The sequence below is a fragment of the Pleurodeles waltl genome, chromosome 4_1 (assembly GCF_031143425.1).
Source record: "Pleurodeles waltl isolate 20211129_DDA chromosome 4_1, aPleWal1.hap1.20221129, whole genome shotgun sequence".
NCBI classification, from domain to species: domain Eukaryota; kingdom Metazoa; phylum Chordata; class Amphibia; order Caudata; family Salamandridae; genus Pleurodeles; species Pleurodeles waltl.
Window position 1 is genome coordinate 769,648,600 of NC_090442.1, and position 19,832 is coordinate 769,668,431.

The following is a 19,832-nucleotide window of genomic DNA, read 5'->3' on the forward strand; positions in this document are numbered from 1 at the left end:
CAGGTCTGTCTTTCTGACCAAGTTTGCTTAAGACGTTGGATCATATGTGTGTGCTTTGCTTGGGTCAGTTGGTTTTTATTACCTGGTGTTTTCATTCTAACATGCACAGCGTCACATTTACAAACGTTTCCGACTTTGCTAATATGTCCCGCCTGGTCTCATATTGCACCTACTTTTTCTGGAACCGCTTTCTATATTGATGACCGGTCGGTATGTGAACTCGTGGTATGCTTGGGGGTTTAATTCTATTCTGAACACAGGACGCCATCTTTTCCGCGTGATTCCATGGTAAGGCGCCTTTCCTTTACATTGGCGGTATTCTTTGGTTAACATTTTTACTCGGATTCGTTTAGGCTACTGCTTTATCGACTATGGTTATGCAAGGATTGTAATGACCTTGGTTTTGTGTACTACAGGCCTTGGCTTATGACAGCCTACTCCACTGTACCATATTACCGATTGATGACGTGTTACTGGAAGTTCTTCCAAAAAGGTGGTTTTGGGTTTTTCCACCTGGTAGATGTGGCCGCCTTTTAAATACAGCATGGTCGATTTATGATCGGGGTGGTAGCAGTGGCGCAGCGTGGGGGGTGCAAGGGGGGCCGGCCGCACCGGGCGCAACATCTTGGAAGAGACTAAATCCACGGGTTAGGGGGCGCAAATTACTTGCCTTGCCCCGGGTTAGGGGGCGCAAATTACTTGCCTTGCGCCGGGTGCTGACAACCCACGCTACGCCACTGGGTGGTAAGACTTTTGTGCATGGTGGCACTCCAATGACTTCGTGTTTTCTTGCCTCAGTTATACGATTTTCACAATTTACGATATTAATTTCACACTGCGAGACTTAATGGACTGCATGTGTGGCATTGTGGACTATACTTTCCATGTGGACATATTTTTTGTTATTTTAAATTAGCAATCTTACATTGTATACCATGCCATAACTTGGGTGTTGTTTATTCTATATGATGATGCTTTGGTTACCTTGTCCATCGAGTATTATTTCTTGTTACAGACTGTTTCAACTCTGATTACTATTGAACTACCTTTCCAGCAGCATTGCTGACATACACACCATAGCATATGTTACTTTCTGCGCCCCTGTACACTCCAAGGCCCCATTATTAGTTTCACGCAGATTTGTATCTTTTAGACCAGTATTTAACGTCAATGACATATATGTCCTGGCCATATTAATTATGCTTTATGTTTATTCTATAGCTTGACTTAAATTGTGGAGTTATATTGGATTTCACTACATTGGATTTTTTTATGTAACTTCTATGTCCCTCCACTACTATTCTAGGAATCTATTGTTTTGTGCTCTTTAGGTCACCACTACGGCTTATCAAAAGGGGTGTTGGTGGTCTCTCCCATATTTCAACCACTCTATAATCTTACTAACATATGGTGTCTGACCCCTGTTTGTCACATCTCTTATTATTTTCTTTATCTCATTTCCTTCACAGTTTTATCTTCTCTATCACGACTGGCTTTTTAGCTATTTTGAATAAAATAATTCTATTACTCTATATCGTTCTATATGAGACTGTTCATGGGTAGTGTGAAAACGAATAACCCATGTGGGATATATTTACATGATATCTCAAACTTTTTAACGTTCTTATCCCTCTTCATGTATTTCTTCCTTTTGTAAGTGAGATTTTTATTTGTTTGCATATCTGCAGCCTTGAGAAAGTCACCATATGTGATGTGTTGGCTGTTTTTTGGAACCTGATATATTCAGAAGAATACATGCAGCAGTACTTGGCTTTCAATAAATCTTCAAAGCAAATCTTGGAACTTTGGTCTACAGAACTTTATTTGACTAAGACTGGCATGTGCACTATTGCATTACTTGTTGAGTGTGCTGTGGTATTATTTTGTTTCTACTTATAGGTGGTTAATCGGCTTTGGCTCATTCTCATAGGTATCTTTGGTAGCAGAATACCCTATACCAGTGGTTCCCAACATTTTGAATTCTGTGGACCCCCACTGAATCATCAATTGGAATCCGGGGACCCCCCACTGAGTCATTACTGAAAGCTGGGCACCTAATCTGTTAGTTATTTAATTTTCTAAGCAGTCGTGGACCCTCTGAGGAGGCTTCACGGATCCCCAGGGGTCCTCGGACCACAGGTTGGGAACCACTGCCCTATAACACAACAGCACCTACTTTATAACTCTTGCTGCTTGTTTGTATCGACCCTATACTTGTGTCTTGTATGGGATATACAGTCTATATACTACTACTACCAATTTGTTTGCAGGTTTTTCCAGGTAGCAGCTTACCCAAGCCCAAAAAGTGCAGCCGCTCACTATTGCAAATGGGACTGTAGTGGGAGTTAGTCAGGCTCTGCTGGCCCATATGTGAAATCAACTCCCAAAAGAGTCAAATCTCCTTTTCCTTGCCATTGGGATGAACCGCTTTAGCCAGCAGAGGGGATAGAAAGAATGTGCTAATTTTGGGTGACGAGAGCATTGCCATGCCCATTCTGGGCAGCCCCACCTGTAATAGTCCCTGGTGCCTAGTAGGCCTTCTCCCCCCCGAGGGCAGATCAGGAGCTACCGCCCCCAACTGCCCCCCAAGGGGGACAGAATGACTGTGCCCATTTTTTTTTAGGGTGAAGGCATTGCCATGCCTATACTGGGCAGCTCCCACCCTTACACTAATAAAAAAAAAGAATCCCTGGTGTCTAGTGGGCTTTCTGTTCTCCCCTGGGGGGGAGATCAGGGACTATTGCTCCCATCTGCCGCCCTTGGTAGGGGGGGGGGGGCAGAAACTCTGTGGCTATTATTTTTGATTGATGGTATTTTGGTATTGACAAGGCCATCATGGCCCACCCCTATCCCTACTCTAATTAAATAAAAAAATCCTTTGTGCCCTTTTCTGCCCCCGCACCTCCAGGGAGGGGGGGTGTCAGAAAGACTGAATTGCACAATAAAAATATTGGGGGAGCAACAATACCTCTCCCATCTGGATTGGTGCTCGGGGGGCTGAGATAATCCCACTAGCATTGATGCAGAGAAAGTGAAATGAGCCGATTGGCTCATTTCACTTTCGTTTTCAGGGAAATGACACCAGCGCACTGTGCGCGCTGATATAATTTCCTTGAAAACACAGAAACAGCATCAGGAGGTGGGGAAACGTTCCCCCACCTCCTGAGCCTGTTTCTTTGCCAGGGAACCCAGAGGGATTTCCAGTCCCATCTATGACAGATGGCCGGGAGCCGTGCGATGCACATGAGCACTGATGCAGTGGACAGCTCCTACCCGTCTGAAGCATCGAAGGGGTTTAGTAATAACTGATCACAACACAAGTGTACAAACCACAGGGCTCTACTGACGGCACACTCAGATAAAAAAAAAACACCAAATATTCGGGTCTGTCTTGTAATAACCAGTGTCCCACATTTCCGATTACACCGGTGATATAACCCCATGAATCAGTGGGGTAAGTAGTCTTATGCACACATTTGTGGGTGTGATTCTTCATGTAAATAAAGTCATGGGTTTGTGTGGATTTGTCTGTGCATTAATTTGAGTTTTCTTAAGCGTGCAAGTACAAGTGGCTATGTGTATATGGGTATGTTTGTGCGTGAATGTCTTTACAAACATTCAGCCATGTGTATTCAAACATGGAGGCATGTGTATTCATGCATGCACCAATTTGCATGTGTAGATGTTTTCACACAGAGGCCAAAGTAGGCAGGATCTCTGGGTCATGACGTGTCCATAATTTTTTAATTGAAGAAAAACTGTTCCCCTGTCCACAGTTGGGGTGCCTTTAGTAAATCCCTATGTGACAAAAGCATCAAAATCACAATAACCAACGTCCCCACTATGCCCCAAATTAAAGCTGCATTAGCAAAGCATTCTCAACCTGCATATATTTCTCATTGACATTGAAACCCAAACTATAAATCCCACAATACACAGCACAAAATGCAATGCTTTCAATGGCACAATCTACCACAATGCATTACCGTACTTATACTTATTTCTCCTAAATTCACGAATCAGCTTCAGGAACACTGGAACATTGCCATTAGGCCACACAGAACCACTGCAATTCAGAAGTGTGGAAGGAATCAGGGACAATTTAGTGGGGGCTCTAATTTACTAAAGCATAACAATCCTTCCATTTAACCTATCCAGATCCAGTTGTAACCATCCTCCACTACCAGCAAGTGGACCCTTTTGCCTGTTATTAAACGCTACGGTGAACCGAATATGCTTTTGTTGCTCCTTTCTGAATCTGGTCATTCAAACAGCTCAACATAAAATAGCATTTCATAGTTTATTAAAAGGACATTAGGTTACACAATAAAGACTGACAAATATTGTAATGAAAACTATGAAAGTTTATTGAAAGATTGAAGGCATTACAGACAGCAAAATAAATGACAAAAGATCAGTTGTTATTTGTCATGTAAAAGCATGAAGTTCGGAATAAAAAACAAATCATGAAATAACAGAAAAGAGTAAATAACTCATAAATTAGAGATCACACTGACAGTGTCTCCTTATAAAGATTAAGGAAGACTGAACCACCTCTGGGTAAAGCTTATTTTATAAGGTAAAATATATTATGGTCCATATTGTGAATGAGCAAGGGCCCAAAAATCTCACCCAATCATGTTAAAAATAGAAGGATACAGTTTTAAAAAACACATTTGTCAGCACGGTCCCACAGATTAATATAATGTGGTTCTCATCCACAGTGCTTTGTGACATTTTACTTAGTACAAATTCAGATACAAGTCAAGGTTAAGTTCTCATGAGAATCACATTGTGACCCCTTTAGAGGAGACCTCAGGAAAGTATTCACTGTGATAGCACAGCATGAAAACAAGGCTTGAGAACAAAGCGTCACATTGTATATGAGAGAATGACGTTGTGCTCATAACATTGGTTACATAGGGGCATATTGACAAGCCCCTAGTGCCACCTTACGCTGCCCTAGCATCATTTTTTTACACTAAGGCAGCTCTCTAAGGAGGTCTTTCTACTGCACCATATTTACAAAGTGGAGCAACGCTTGCTTTGCACCACTTTGTAAACCCTTGCATCGCATTATGCCTGTGCCGGGCATAATGCATGCACGGGGGCGTTCCGATGCAGGGAGGCCCAAAAAAATGGCACAGTGAAATTTACAACATTTCACTGCGCCATATTATCCATCATTTTAAACAATGGGCCGCCCTGTGCTTTGCTGCACTAACGTCAACATTTTTGATGCTAGTGCAGCAAAGAGCCACAGTAGCGTCAAATTGTTGCCACTTTTGTCCTAACGACCGCCATGGTGCACCGTATTGTAAATACGGCACAACCATGGTGTTGTTAGGTAGGGCCGGGGCAGCGCAAGGACTGATGCACCACTTTTTTGTACATATGCCCCATAATAAACGCTGGATGCACATTGTGGGAGGGACAGAATGATGACTGCTTTAAAGAATAAGTTAATGACAGGCAGCAACTTTGAGAAATTGAGGCCTAAATTATCCAATGTTAAAATAAACACAGCTTCTCAACAGAATAGCTCAAAATCATTATGTTAATAAAACCGCTCTAATACAATTATGCGTTTTCATTAAAACTGTTACAGCATGTTTATGTAATTAAGATGCCACACGTGCTTACACGTGGGCAGCCATGCATTTTTAATAAATGGATGTGCATGACAACTATGTGTCCGTAGACATAACATGATTATGAATTGATGCAAATGCATGCCATTATTCGTGAATCAGTGTGCAAATGCCTTGTAGGCGTTTAGTAGAAGAAGGGATTCTTCATGCATGAGTGTGCATACATGTGTCCTTTATGAGTGAATGTGCTGACCTGCCTGTGTTTCAGTGTGTGCATGAGCGTGTGCAGCCCTGCGCCTTATTGAACCACGTGTGGTACCTCATGACCTCTCTCTGTGTTTCCCTCCAGTCTCATTGGCAGTGGATCTGTAATCGCGGTGTCTCTCGCAAAGAAGAAATGCTTCAAAGTCGAGGTGAGTGTCAAAGTGAGAACTAGTTTAAGACTTAGGGCCAGATATAGAGTGTGGCGGATGCGATTACTCTGTCTCAAACGTGACGGATATCCTGTTTACCGTATTACCATCCCATTATATCCAATGAGAATTGTAATACCTTGGACGGGATACACATCACGTTTGTTACAGAGTAACCCATCTGCTAAACCAAATCAGCTCCTTAAACCTTATCGGCTTCATTCCAGCAAGGCACCTTGTAAGCAGATGGGGACCTCTGCAGCCTCTGGCACCCCAAATGTTCATTCCATATTTAAACCAGAGGAAGAGAGACAGACCAAGTGCGGGCGGAGTGGAGTATTAATGGCCAGAAAAATATGGCATGCAATTTAAGTAGGGCCTTTATTGAAACTAGCGGGTCCAGGAGCTGGCTGGGGTACCTGAGATCAATCCCACAACCCCCTGCTCAAGGGGTAGTGGTATTTTGGTACTTCTCACTTCCGGGTGCCCCCTGTCTGCTGCCTCCTGATCAAAACAAAACCAACAACGCAGATGACAAAAGTTGGGCTAAGGAAGATGCCAGAGGGACTGAAGTGGTAGGTGTATGGAATGGGCATATAACAAAAGGCCAGTGGTAGGGCAGATATGAACAGCCCAACGTGGAGAACAGATACCAAGCTGCCGTAAGAGGAGGGGAGGTGCCAGGAGGAAATATATAAATGGGGGAGGAGGGCCAGAAAGCAAATAACAATGAAGGGCTCCTAACAAGGGGCGGAATGAATTGGCATATACCGACAGGGGTACAGAAGAGAGAGATATCAGGGGGAATGGAAAGCTATATAAAATGGGACTGATGAGTATATCACATACTAGAGTGGCTGGCGGCTGAAGTGAAGGGAATACTCTAAAGGGAGCAATGGAGATGAGCGATATTAGGGTGCGAAGGGGAAAGCAGTAGAGGACAGATAACATTGCTCTCATGGAATAATGGACACAGTGGGAGGACAGATACTTGTTCAGCCCCTGACTGGAGCAGATTCCAAAGGATGGTAGGTTTACCGAGGGCTCTTACCATGATGGTGCGATGAATCAACTTATTTGGCCAAACTGAGTGGCAGCAGTTGAAGCTAGCTGGAATTCTAAAAGTCCCTGAAGTTCGATGTGAATTTGTGATTAACTAGTATACTTAGCATTTCTTTTTGTTTATGCAGAATTTTGTACTAATGAATACAGATTCCAAAGTGTGCAATTCTTGTGTGGCTCAAACCCCCAGTGTACAGACAGTAACCCTTTGTGTCATTCTCCAGGTCCGGCCACTCTTCATCCTTTCATTGTCAGACTTCCTGGCAGGCTTCTTCCTCGTCAGCACCGCAGTCATTGAACTCCTCCCACAGAGGCTTTACGTTGGGTCGTACAGTTTCTGCACATACGGCATCATGCTGGCCCTGGTGAGTGTTACTATGAACAGTGGGGCGTGTGACCACCCTGACCCAACTGGAGGGGTGCATGGCGTGTCTGACATGGACAGTGGAGTATGTGCTGCTGCTGATATAACCAATGGGTTTATGAGAACAATGCTACAGGCATTGACATGTGGAAACCCCAATACTGACATTGGGGAAGAACCGTTACTGATACAGTCATATGGTCAAACTAATGGAGCGAATAGAGAACATGGTAGTACTGATATAGCCAAGTGGACTTGTGACATTGGTTACATAGCCACTTAGGCTTGTACAATCATCGGTAGAGCGAGTGAAGCACTTGGCGTTACCAGTACGGCATGTAGGGCATATCACTGATGAAGCAAAAGGGGCATACTCCTTCACTAATACAGCAGTGAGGTACTTGATATCGATAACAGAGGCAACGGACTACGGAAATGCCCTATATGCAGGAATAGCAACCAAACTCCTAAGAAAACTGCAAAGAATCCAGAACGCATCCGCCCGCCTCATTCTGGACATCCCACGCCGTGACCACATTTCCCCCCACCTCAGAGACCTTCACCTTCAAACTCCTCATCCACCCACACATGGCCCTCCACAACACAGGCCCAGCCTACCTCAACGACAGACTCGCCTTCCACACCCCCACCCGCAATCTTCGCTCCGCCAGCCTCGCCCTTGCCTCCATCCCCCGCATCCGCCGCACCACCGCTGGAGGAAGATCCTTCTCTCATCTAGCCGCCAAGACCTGGAACTCCCTACCGCTCCACCTTCACCAGACCCAAGACCTCTTGACATTCAGAAAACGCCTCAAGACATGGCTCTACGACCAGTAGCTCCCCCCCAGCGCCTTGAGACCCTAACGGGTGATTAGTGCGCTCTATAAATCCTTGATTGATTGATTGATTGATTAAATAGCGTATGTGGAATCAATATTTCACAAAGTACTCAAAAAAGGTGTCTTGGCTTTATCCTAAAAACAGTCACTTAGTGAGAGGAAAAAAGGCTAGCGAGCAGACAGTCTCAATAAGTGATTTTTCAGACATTTCCGGAAATGTATTAGGCCGGTGGTGGAACCCAAGCACAGGGACAAGGGTTCCCAAACTGACAGGACCAGATGGAGTGCTCAGCCACCCAAACACCTGTGTTAAAACGCAGAACAATCACAAGATTGGCAGTCTGGTTTTGTAGAGACCTGGAGGGAGCGTAACTTGCAAAGATCTTACACAAATAGCCAGGTGAGGTACCATAAAGAGCTTTGTAACTAAGACGTAGAGCTTTGAATACGCATCTACTGTAGATAGGCAGTCAGTAAATAGTGTCCAGGTGAGTAGAAATGTGAGCTTTTCTGTTCAATCATAGGATTGCACTCAAGTCTGTTGATTAGAAAATTAGGAGGATTAAGATTTAAAGATTTGCAGCAGTTCAGACGCAAAACAATAAGCAATTGGATGATTGTCTTAATGTGGCTGGCCAAGAGAAAATGTACGACTTTCTTTATGGCATGAAGCATGACGAAGCAAGTAGTAGATATATTTTCTAATTGTGCGTTGAAAGTAGAATGTTTGTTGAACATAATCACATGCAGAGGATACAGGGGGAGAGCCCAGATCTGTGGGCCACTAGATGTGGGCCCTGGTATAGTGATTACCAAAGACCAACCAACAATAATTCAGTTTTAACAGTGATCCAGGAGTTGATCTTCATATGGTTGGCTATGTTGTGCATACATTGTTTAAAATTGGATTGAATGTGATTTGTGTTGCCATCCAGACACAGAATCATCTGCATAAGAATAAAAGTCGATGCAAAAGTGTCAAATCAAGGCAGCCAAAGGGGCAACATAGATGTTAAACAGAATAGAGCTCAATGCCACGCTGTGTGGTACCCCACATGAGATGTGTTTAAAACAAAATGGATTTAAGGTGATAACTTGAAAGTGGTCTTCCAAAAACAATGACAGCCAACTTAGTGCTACATCTTTCTGTCCATTGGATCAAGATGGTTCAATAAGATTGCACATGAGCCTGTGTCAGATGCCGCTGAAAGGTCCAACAGGGTCAAAGTAGTTTCACCGCCTTCACCCAGGATCATACAGATGTTGATGGAGGAGGTCAAACGATCCAAGCAGATGGATCGTTATTGTGGAATCAAAGGCAGGCGATTAGCTAAGCTATTAAAAATAGAGAAAACCTCATTAGAAAAGACCCCTTTTGGGTTTTATTTATGGTTCAGTGCAGAATGAGGTAAGCATTGTCTTGTGCGTAACGAAGGGCTTTTTGTAGTTTTGATGTTCAACTGTATGGATGTTTTTGGATTCACTGGTGTAAGGAGCAGGACGGGGTGCTCCATATTTTACAGCATCTTCACTTCGGCTAGCTGAGACTTACGCCGTCATAGAAGGACCAGGTCTGTGGGAGACAAAGTTCTCCTAGCCAATGCAGACAACTAAGGCATTGAGATCCAATGAACAAAAAGGTAGGAAGCAGAGCCAGTGACATTACTAACAAACCCAGTGTGGCTTTGGCGCCACTGCACAGTCATGTGTGTCATTTATGTGGTGGTACCCAAGGGACATGTTCTGTTGAGAACTGGCAACACATTAATGTTGCCGTCCTTAACTCGTACGCAATGAGCAGCCGATGCGGCTTCTTGGGTGTAGCAGTCAGTGATTGTGAAGTGCTATGTTGATGTAACCATGTGTCTCGGTGTGTTGTGGTGTCTCTGTCAGCAGGTCCTCATTTTTTTTCTGCCTCTATATTGATTTGTGTTGCTATGCATCTGTGTTGGCTGTTATGGTAGACCATCCTTTGAATGGGCCATCATTTGTTTTCTTTGTGTTCACCAGTCTCAATCTGATACTGTGTTCCTTTGTTGTATCATATTGCTTCTTCAGTGTGCCTAGATCGTTTGTCTTATTTTGGTGTGCTGGAATGCCTTTATGTGTTGGCTTGAGTTTTGGCAGTGTCTCTTTGTGGCGTGATGCCCTTTTCTGTGTGTTCCCTTTTCTCTTTATTTGGTGTGCCTTGGTGTATTGCCATGCTTTTGTGTGATGATGTCTCACTTAGTGTTAGTATGTGTTTGGTTACTGGTGTGTCCGTGTGCTGGCATTTTCAACAGGTTGGCGTTTCTCTGTTTATTTGCATGCCTGTGTGTTGAAGTGTGCGAGGAAGTCACTGGCAGGCGAAACGGTAGAAGTAAAAATAGAATATTAATGTACCCGAATCAGACGTCCATGCTATAATTATATGGAAACTACAATGGGTAAAACCCCTTCTAAGTTCGCCCTTGGCTATACTTTTGTTTCTGGTACTTTCAGCTTATCCCTGCAAGCGGTATTTGGCTTTGCAAGAAACAGCACACCACCACAGAACCATAAAATGCCAAGGACTGCAAAGTTCACATCAAAATAGTTATAAAAAGGAAAATTTATATCATCTAAATAATACTAAATTGTGACTAAAAGAAATCTGGATAAAAATTAACACTTTAAGAAAATAGTGGCCAAATAGCATCATTAATATTTGGATTCCTGTGTTAACCATGTAAGACACTCGAAGACACAACAAGGAAAATTCATTAAAATAGTCTTCAGAAATTCCTCCTGGGAGCCTCGGTGCATCAGTGATTGTACCTGCCAAATCCTACAGTTCTAAAGAAGGTAAAAAGAGTCAGTGAAGACTTATCCTCTGATTATCTGGTTTGACAGTGAACCCACAGATCTTGTGTCTCTTTATGTAATTCAGTGAGGTGCCACTTCCTGTAGGATAAGGTAGCAAATTTCTTGTCTCTTTTTTCGTGACCCTGAATAGCGCATGTGTGTTTCTTTGTGTAAGAATAAGACCACACTAGCTGTAGTGGTTCACTATATAAATGATAAGTAACATAAAATAGCACTTTAGTCTGAGGAAAGTCTAGAACCCTATGAGACTCCAAGAGACTGTTCTGCCAGGATTGGAGGGCAGGAAAACAATTGTGGAGTGATATGCTACATCTGTGTCTGATGTCCGTGAGTTCACACATTTATGGCAACGCTGAGTGTGCGGCCCTACCAGTGTACCCAGTTATAAAGAGGGTGAAGGGGTGTTTCTTACCAATCCTTGCTTGTCTCCTTTCTCCCTTATTGAAGCAAAATATCTCTGTTGCCTTTCTTTCTTAGCAAGAGATGTCCTTCAGATCTTCTCTGTCTTTGGATGGAGGTCTTGATATGTTGCAGCTTTCTATCACTGGAGGTCTGGGGGCCTTGTTAAGCTCTTCTTCCCCTGTCTCTGGAGATCTTAGCATGTGTAACCTTTTACTCATCCGACGTCTGAGCATGTGTCGTTAGGTCGAGCCCAGGCAGCGTGCATGCACTGTCTGCAAGACATGCTGTATTCAGTCCATGGGCTTTAACCACACCCACTATTGCCATTCGTTCTTAGTTATGCTTGTCTTAAATGCTTCCTTTTTATTGGTGCATTGTTCTAAATGTCCCTCCTTTGTGTGCTTAGTTCCCTCCCAGGTGACTTCACTAAGAGAATATTTTTATTGGCCATCAGACTACAGTCACGCTTCCTCCTGTTACAGCGTGTGATGGCCCCCTCCTCCTGTCTGAGCATTGAAGCCTTAGTGTTCTTTTGATTGTCAATAGCAATGCGTTCACACCACACCAGTGATAACGTGTGCAGAAATGCACCAAATGTTTCAAGTTTCGTTTGTTCTTGTGCCTCTGCTTGGGTATACTTAATTGATGTTTTCCAAACCACGTTTCCCTCCACTGCTGTTTTAGAAATAATTGGCTCTGTGTGCGTGTTAGACACACACTCATCTACTTTCAGTCTTCCACATTCTAAAGTCCTCTAAACAGTGTTGCAGCTCCTTCTCTGGTCCCAGTGGAAATTCCTCATTCTAACTCCTCTAGACAGTGTTGCTAGCTGCTTCTCTGGTCCTAGTGGTAATTCCTCATTCTAAGTCTTCTTGACAGTGCGGCTGCTGCTTCTTTGGTCCCATTGGTAATTCCACATTCCAAGTCCTCTAGACAGTGCTACAACTGCTTCTCTGGTCCCAGTGGTAATTTCTCATTCTTAGTCATGTACACAATGCTGTAGCTGCTTCTCTGGTCCCAGTGGTAATTTCTCATTCCAACTCCTCTAGACAGTGCAGCGGCTGCTTCTCTGGTTCCAGTGGTAATTCCTCATTCTAGGAGCTCTAGACCATGGGTACTCACAAACTTGTTCTCGGGGGCCAAAATTGCAGTATGGTTTGCGGCCGAGGGCCGCACTGAAGTGACAGCGGGGGGCGGGGCTTAGAGGGGGCGGGGCTTAGATGGGGAACAACCACCCCACCCCCTTTTCCAAAACAATGCCCCTACCCCAGTAACACACACAGCGCGCACACATACAGCGCCATCTGCTCTCACCCCTACCCCAGTAACACACACAGCGCGCACACATACAGCGCCATCTGCTCTCACCCCTACCCCAGTAACACACACAGCGCGCACACACACAGCGCCATCTGCTCTCACCCCTACCCCAGTAACACACACTGCGCCATCTGCACACAGCGCCATCTGCTCTCACCCCTACCCCAGTAACACACACTGCGCCATCTGCACACAGCGCCATCTGCTCCCACCCCTACCCCAGTAACACACACAGCGCCATCTGCACACAGCGCCATCTGCTCTCACTCCTACCCCAGTAACACACACAGCGCCATCTGCACACAGCGCCATCTGCTCCCACCCCTACCCCAGTAACACACACAGCGCCATCTGCACACAGCGCCATCTGCTCTCACCCCTACCCCAGTAACACACACTGCGCCATCTGCACACAGCGCCATCTGCTCCCACCCCTACCCCAGTAACACACACAGCGCCATCTGCACACAGCGCCATCTGCTCTCACTCCTACCCCAGTAACACACACAGCGCCATCTGCTCTCACCCCTACCCCAGTAACACACACTGCGCCATCTGCTCTCACCCCACCCCAGTAACACACACACACAGCGCACACACACAGCGCCATCTGCTCTCACCCCTGCCCCAGTAACACACACAGCGCGCACACACACAGCGCCATCTGCTCTCACCCCTACCCCAGTAACACACACAGCGCGCACACATACAGCGCCATCTGCTCTCACCCCTACCCCAGTAACACACACAGCGCGCACACACAGCGCCATCTGCTCTCACCCCTACCCCAGTAACACACACAGCGCGCACACACACAGCGCCATCTGCTCTCACCCCTACCCCAGTAACACACACAGCGCGCACACATACAGCGCCATCTGCTCTCACCCCTACCCCAGTAACACACACTGCGCCATCTGCACACAGCGCCATCTGCTCCCACCCCTACCCCAGTAACACACACAGCGCCATCTGCTCTCACCCCTACCCCAGTAACACACACTGCGCCATCTGCACACAGCGCCATCTGCTCCCACCCCTACCCCAGTAACACACACAGCGCCATCTGCACACAGCGCCATCTGCTCTCACCCCTACCCCAGTAACACACACTGCGCCATCTGCACACAGCGCCATCTGCTCCCACCCCTACCCCAGTAACACACACAGCGCCATCTGCTCTCACCCCTACCCCAGTAACACACACTGCGCCATCTGCACACAGCGCCATCTGCTCCCACCCCTACCCCAGTAACACACACAGCGCCATCTGCACACAGCGCCATCTGCTCTCACCCCTACCCCAGTAACACACACTGCGCCATCTGCACACAGCGCCATCTGCTCCCACCCCTACCCCAGTAACACACACAGCGCCATCTGCACACAGCGCCATCTGCTCTCACTCCTACCCCAGTAACACACACAGCGCCATCTGCTCTCACCCCTACCCCAGTAACACACACTGCGCCATCTGCTCTCACCCCACCCCAGTAACACACACACACACAGCGCACACACACAGCGCCATCTGCTCTCACCCCTACCCCAGTAACACACACAGCGCGCACACACACAGCACCATCTGCTCTCACCCCTACCCCAGTAACACACACAGCGCGCACACATACAGCGCCATCTGCTCTCACCCCTACCCCAGTAACACACACAGCGCGCACACACAGCGCCATCTGCTCTCACCCCAACCCCAGTAACACACACAGCGCGCACACACACAGCGCCATCTGCTCTCACCCCTACCCCAGTAACACACACAGCGCGCACACATACAGCGCCATCTGCTCTCACCCCTACCCCAGTAACACACACAGCGCGCACACACACAGCGCCATCTGCTCTCACCCCTACCCCAGTAACACACACACACAGCGCACACACACAGCGCAATCTGCTCTCACGCCTACCCCAGTAACACACACTACATTAAAAGCAAATAAATAAAAAACCAAAGAGCCTTACCTGACTCAAAGCACTGTAAAGATGCCACAAATGTGGAACAGCAGGCAGGCGGGCAGCAGACGTGGAGCCGGTGACAGGAAGCAGACGACCAAAGCCCCATAAAAGTTAGCTGCAAGCGCTGACTTTTATGGGGCTTTGGCTTCCAGGATCGTCAGGGCAACGCCATAAACAATGGCCGCCGTATGTAAACATAGAGGAGGGCCGCGGGAGCATGCTCCCGCGGCCCTCTTCTATGTTTACATACTGCTGCCATTATGATGTGGCGTTTGATGTGCGTCTCGCGGGCCGCCAAGCTAGGTCCGTGGGGCCGCTGGCGGCCCGCGGGCCGTACTTTGAGTACCGTTGCTCTAGACGGTGCTGTAGCTGCCTCTCTGGTCCAGTGGTAATTTCTCATTCTAACTCCTCTAGACAGTGCTGCAGCTGCTTCTCTGGTCCCAGTGGTAATTCCTCATTCTTAGTCATCTAGGAAGTACTGCAAGCTGCTTCTCTGGTTTTGTCGGTAATGCCTCATTCTAAGTCCACTAGGCAATGCTGTTAGGTGCTTCTCTGGTCCTAGTGTCAATTCCTCATTCTAACTCCTCTAGACAATGCTGCTAGCACCCTCTCTGGTTCCAGTGGCAATTCCTCATCCTTATTCCAGCTGACAGTGCTGAAGCAGCTTCTCTGGTCCCAGTGGTAATTCCTCATTCTAAGTCCTCTAGACAGTGCTGCAGCTGCTTCTCTGGTCCCTGTGGTAAACCTTCATTCTTAATCTTCTAGGCAGTGCTGCTTGCTGCTTCTCTGGTCCCATTGGTAATTCCTCATTCTAAGTCCTCTAGGCAGTGCTGCTAGCTGCTTCCCTGGTCCCAGTGGCAATTTCTCATTCTATGTCCGCTAGACAGTGCTGCTAGCTGCTTCTTTGGTCCCAGTGGTAAACCTCATTCTTAGTCCTGTACACAATATTGCAGATGCTTCTCTGGTCCCATTGGTAATCCCACATTCTAAGTCCTCTAGACAGTGTGGTAGTTGCTTCTCTGGTCCCAGTGCTAATTTATCATTCTAACTCCTCTAGACAGTGCTGCAGCTGCTTCTCTGGTCCCAGTGGTAATTCCTCATTCTTAGTCCCCTAGACAGGGCTGCAGCTGCTTCTCTGTTCCCGTCGGGAACACCTCCATTCGAAGACCTGTAGACAATGCTGTAAGCTGCTTCTCTGGTCCTGTCACTAGCACCTCCATTCTCAGTCCTCTAGGTAGTGCTGCAGCTGCGTCTCTGTTCATATATCCCCTACGCTCCAAACCAAAACACATAGGTAAAAGACATAGGCCCTCATTATAACATTGGCGGCATATACCGCCTACCGCCGCAGCGACGGCTGCCAAAAGACTGTCGCTGCGGCTACCAGCCGTCAGCCGTATTATGACCACACCTGGATTTCTGCCAGAAGGATGGTGGAAATCCAGCTGTGGCCATGCCGGCAGATGGCGGTAAGGTCAGTAGACCGCTGCAGACTGTATCATGACACATGATGCGGCCTGGCGGTGTTCTGCTGGCGGAAGCTGCTGCTGGCAGCAGCACCCCGGCCTGTCTCCTGCCGGAGGACCCCCTGACAAACAGGTACTCGGGTGCTCTGACAGGGGAGTGGGGTTGGGGGTGTTGTGTGTGTGTGGGGATGTATGTGAATGTGTGTGCGTGTATGCGAGTGTGTGTTCCGTGTCATATGTGTGTGCATGTATGAATGTGTGAGTGCATGTATGTTGTGTTTTGTGAATGCGTGTCTGCTTGTATGTATGTAAGTGTGTGTGGATGTGTGTGTGAATGAATGTCTGCATGCGTGGCTGAATGTGGGAATGAGTGTGTGAATGCATGTGTGAATGAAGGTGCATGAATGAAGGGGGGTCTGGAGAGGGAGGTGGGTGAGGGGGAAACCAGGAGAGGGGAAGGGGGGCAGGGAAGACCCCTATCAGTGACAGGGAAGGGATTCCCTGTCACTGATAGTGCCTACCGCCATGGTTTTCGTGGCGGTAATGAAGCCACGAAAACCATGGCGGTAGGTGGGGTCATAATGCCGCAGGCGGGCTAGTGACGGCTGCCCGGCTGAAGACTGGAGTCTCCAGGCCGGTGGTCGTTACCGCTGTGGCGGATGGTATGGTACATTGGCGGTTTGGCCTGAGCCAAACCGCCAATGTCTTAATATGGTGAAAAGTACCGCCAGCCTGTTGGCAGTACTTTTCTCCATATTAACGCCGTCCGCCGGGGTTATAATGACGCCCATTGTCATTTACAATGCCAATAGCTCTAACTCTCACAAATACAAGACCTACTGTTTGTGCTGGTTTTTCACTCGATGTGGCTCTGCTTGTCTTCTCTAGTGGTCATTAATTAATGAAGGCATTTTTATATAATCTCTCTTGCTCAAAGGTCTCAGCATTTCTTCACATTCGCCTTCACTTAGTAGAGTTCTCCGATTGTGTCATTTTTCTGAGTTGAAGCCTCAGTGTGCTTGAAAGAGAGGTGCTTACCTGTCTTCTTCTGTTGAGAGTTTGCTTCTCTTCCAGTGGAAGTCCGAGTAAATCTCATCTTCAGCGGCGATCTCAAATGACTCCTCTGTATCTGTCTCACTTGGTGTTTTAGCACAAGTCCTCTTTCGCTCAGTGGATATGCCTGTATGTCTCTCCTCCTTTTCTCAGTCATGGTGTTACCTTGATGGACACCCCTGAAACTCTGTCTCACTCTGGAAGGATGACTCAGCATCTGTCTTTTGCACAGTGGATGTTTTACTATGACCCTTGTCGTGCTCGGTAACTGTGCTCGGTAACTGACATCTTTTTTGTTGGACGTCTCTCACAGTGGTGTGTCTCCTGTCTCCCTCAGATGTTTTATGCCGTCTCCTACCTGATGGTTGTTGTCTATGCCTTTGAGGTTCACCGAGCTGTGAGGAACATAAGAAATGCACGTGCCAGCACTATCCAGGTAAGTGCTCAGAATGTTAAAACCCCTCGTTGGCGGACTTGAAAAGAGGACCCTCAAGAGATTTCCTCGACAGTTGTTCAGTCCTTCACCTCCAGGATCTGCTTCTAGGTGGCCCACTGGAGTACCTTTGGAAATTTGTGTGGGTGCTCGCTCTCAATATTAGTTTATGCTGATAAATTGGCCTGGTTTTCGATGTGCAATCTAAGTCATCTAGGGCCAGATGTAGCAAACTTTTTGCACGTCGCAAACAGCTAGTTTCGCTGTTTGCGACGTGCAAATAGCACATTGCGATGCCCAATCCCCATTTTGCTAGTCGGTAACCTGGTTACTGACTCACAAAACGGAACTGCGAGTCGCAATTAGGAAGGGGTGTTGATGTACCGCAGCGGTCGGAACGGCCGCCTCGGGAGCTAGAGATTGGGGTTCGATCCTCCACGACGGCGCTACATTCTGTGATTCTGGGCAAATCACTTAATCGCCCTGTGCCCATGGACAGCGCCTTGAGACCCTCACGGGTGATAAGCCGCGCTATATAAATCTACATTTACATTTACAGTGGCTCAACAACATGCAAGTTCTAAAGGACACACAAGCTCCTAGCATGAATGATATACCAGTCTGTAAAACTACTGATATATGGCCATAGCTTGATAAAATGTGGTAAATGAAGAATGTCCCTAGGGTTCTGTGCATAGACTGCTGAGAGTATGCCTAATTACTCTCTCGACCAGCCAATCCGCGCCCCTAGGTCATCAGAGGCAGGTGCGCTCTGCTAATAGCAGCAGGCTTCTCTTTCCTCTGATCTTCGCCCTTCTTCATGTGCTCCTTCTCCATAGGTTTCATGCTACCCTTGTAATGTTGCCATGTGGTTTCAAGATACCAACACTTTGTGATTTCTTTGCTTTCTACAGGAGGAGGACAACACCGATGAGAGCAGCAGACTCTATCTGCAGTATGGCCTGGCGTGGTAAGGGCTTTGCATTTATCAGATGTTGCTCCGGTGTGGAAGGGGATAAACACACTATATATGGACATGTTCTCTTATAGGGCTTACACTTTCCATAGGATATCACTGCCTGTGTCTGACCCTTCATGCACACTACACGGCTGATCGTGTTAACAGGTTTTCTTATTTGAAGTTACCCTTCTAATGGTGAGACAACAGTGTGCTTCCTAAGTACAGTGCCCTATTGTGAGGCATGTACACGCTTACCATAGACACCTGAGCATTATGTGAGATTCACGCTTCACGTAAAACCTTAATAAATCATTACCTTACCACATTCCTGTCTTGGTAACTGGCTGTGCCCTGCCACATTCCGGATCACAACTAGCTCTTACTAATCGAATGTATCACAAAGATACTGGAGTCGATGCATGGAATGATCTCCTTGATAACGGACTAAGCACTGTCATGCCTTGTCAGAGGTAATAAGCGATATATAAATGTAATTGCAATACATTGCACAATATTATCTCTCTGTCCTATCTCTCAGCCAGTGCTGCCTTACGCCTGCCCTTTAGTCTTTCCTGCCTTATCACATCTCTGCCCTGTCACTTCTCTGATGTTCTCTCATCCCTACGTTGCACACTTTGCTGTGGACCACCACTCTGGTGTTTTCTCTTCATGCCCATCTCACCTCTGTCCTATCACTTGTCTGGTGCTGTCTGATCCTTGCTGTGCCACATGTCTGTCCTCTCACTTTCCCTGTGCCATCTCATTCCTGTCTTGCCATATCTGCCATCTCAACTCCCCTGCGGTATTTCACGTCCAATTACGTTTCTATCTACTGTTGTGCTCTCTGTTCCTGCCTTGTTACACATCTCTGTGACATCATTGTCCTCTCACCTTCAATAGGTCTGCCTATTCCAATTACTCACATCTCTCTGTCCTCTTAGGCGAATTTCCTATCACATTTCAGTCCTAGCGCCTCTCTTTTCCTGTTGTGTTTTCGCATTGTTACTTCCGGACATTCTTATACCTACATTAAAACCCTTCTGTTGTTTCGTATTCCTTCCCCATCAGTCCTCCCTGTTCCATCACCTTCCTGTGTTATCATGCACTCGT

The 19,832-nt window shown here is 46.8% G+C and overlaps 1 protein-coding gene across 1 annotated transcript in view; it reads left to right on the plus strand.

The window, feature by feature from the left end:
- The window catches only part of LOC138288143 (transmembrane protein 116-like), a 112,590-nt gene that overhangs the window by 48,100 nt on the left and 44,658 nt on the right, over positions 1 to 19,832 (plus strand). The window contains exons 3-6 of the mRNA XM_069229419.1: positions 5,941 to 6,004; positions 7,291 to 7,431; positions 17,666 to 17,764; positions 18,676 to 18,731. Coding sequence (XP_069085520.1) covers positions 5,941 to 6,004; positions 7,291 to 7,431; positions 17,666 to 17,764; positions 18,676 to 18,731 — 360 coding nt within the window. The remainder of the gene's footprint in view (positions 1 to 5,940; positions 6,005 to 7,290; positions 7,432 to 17,665; positions 17,765 to 18,675; positions 18,732 to 19,832) is intronic.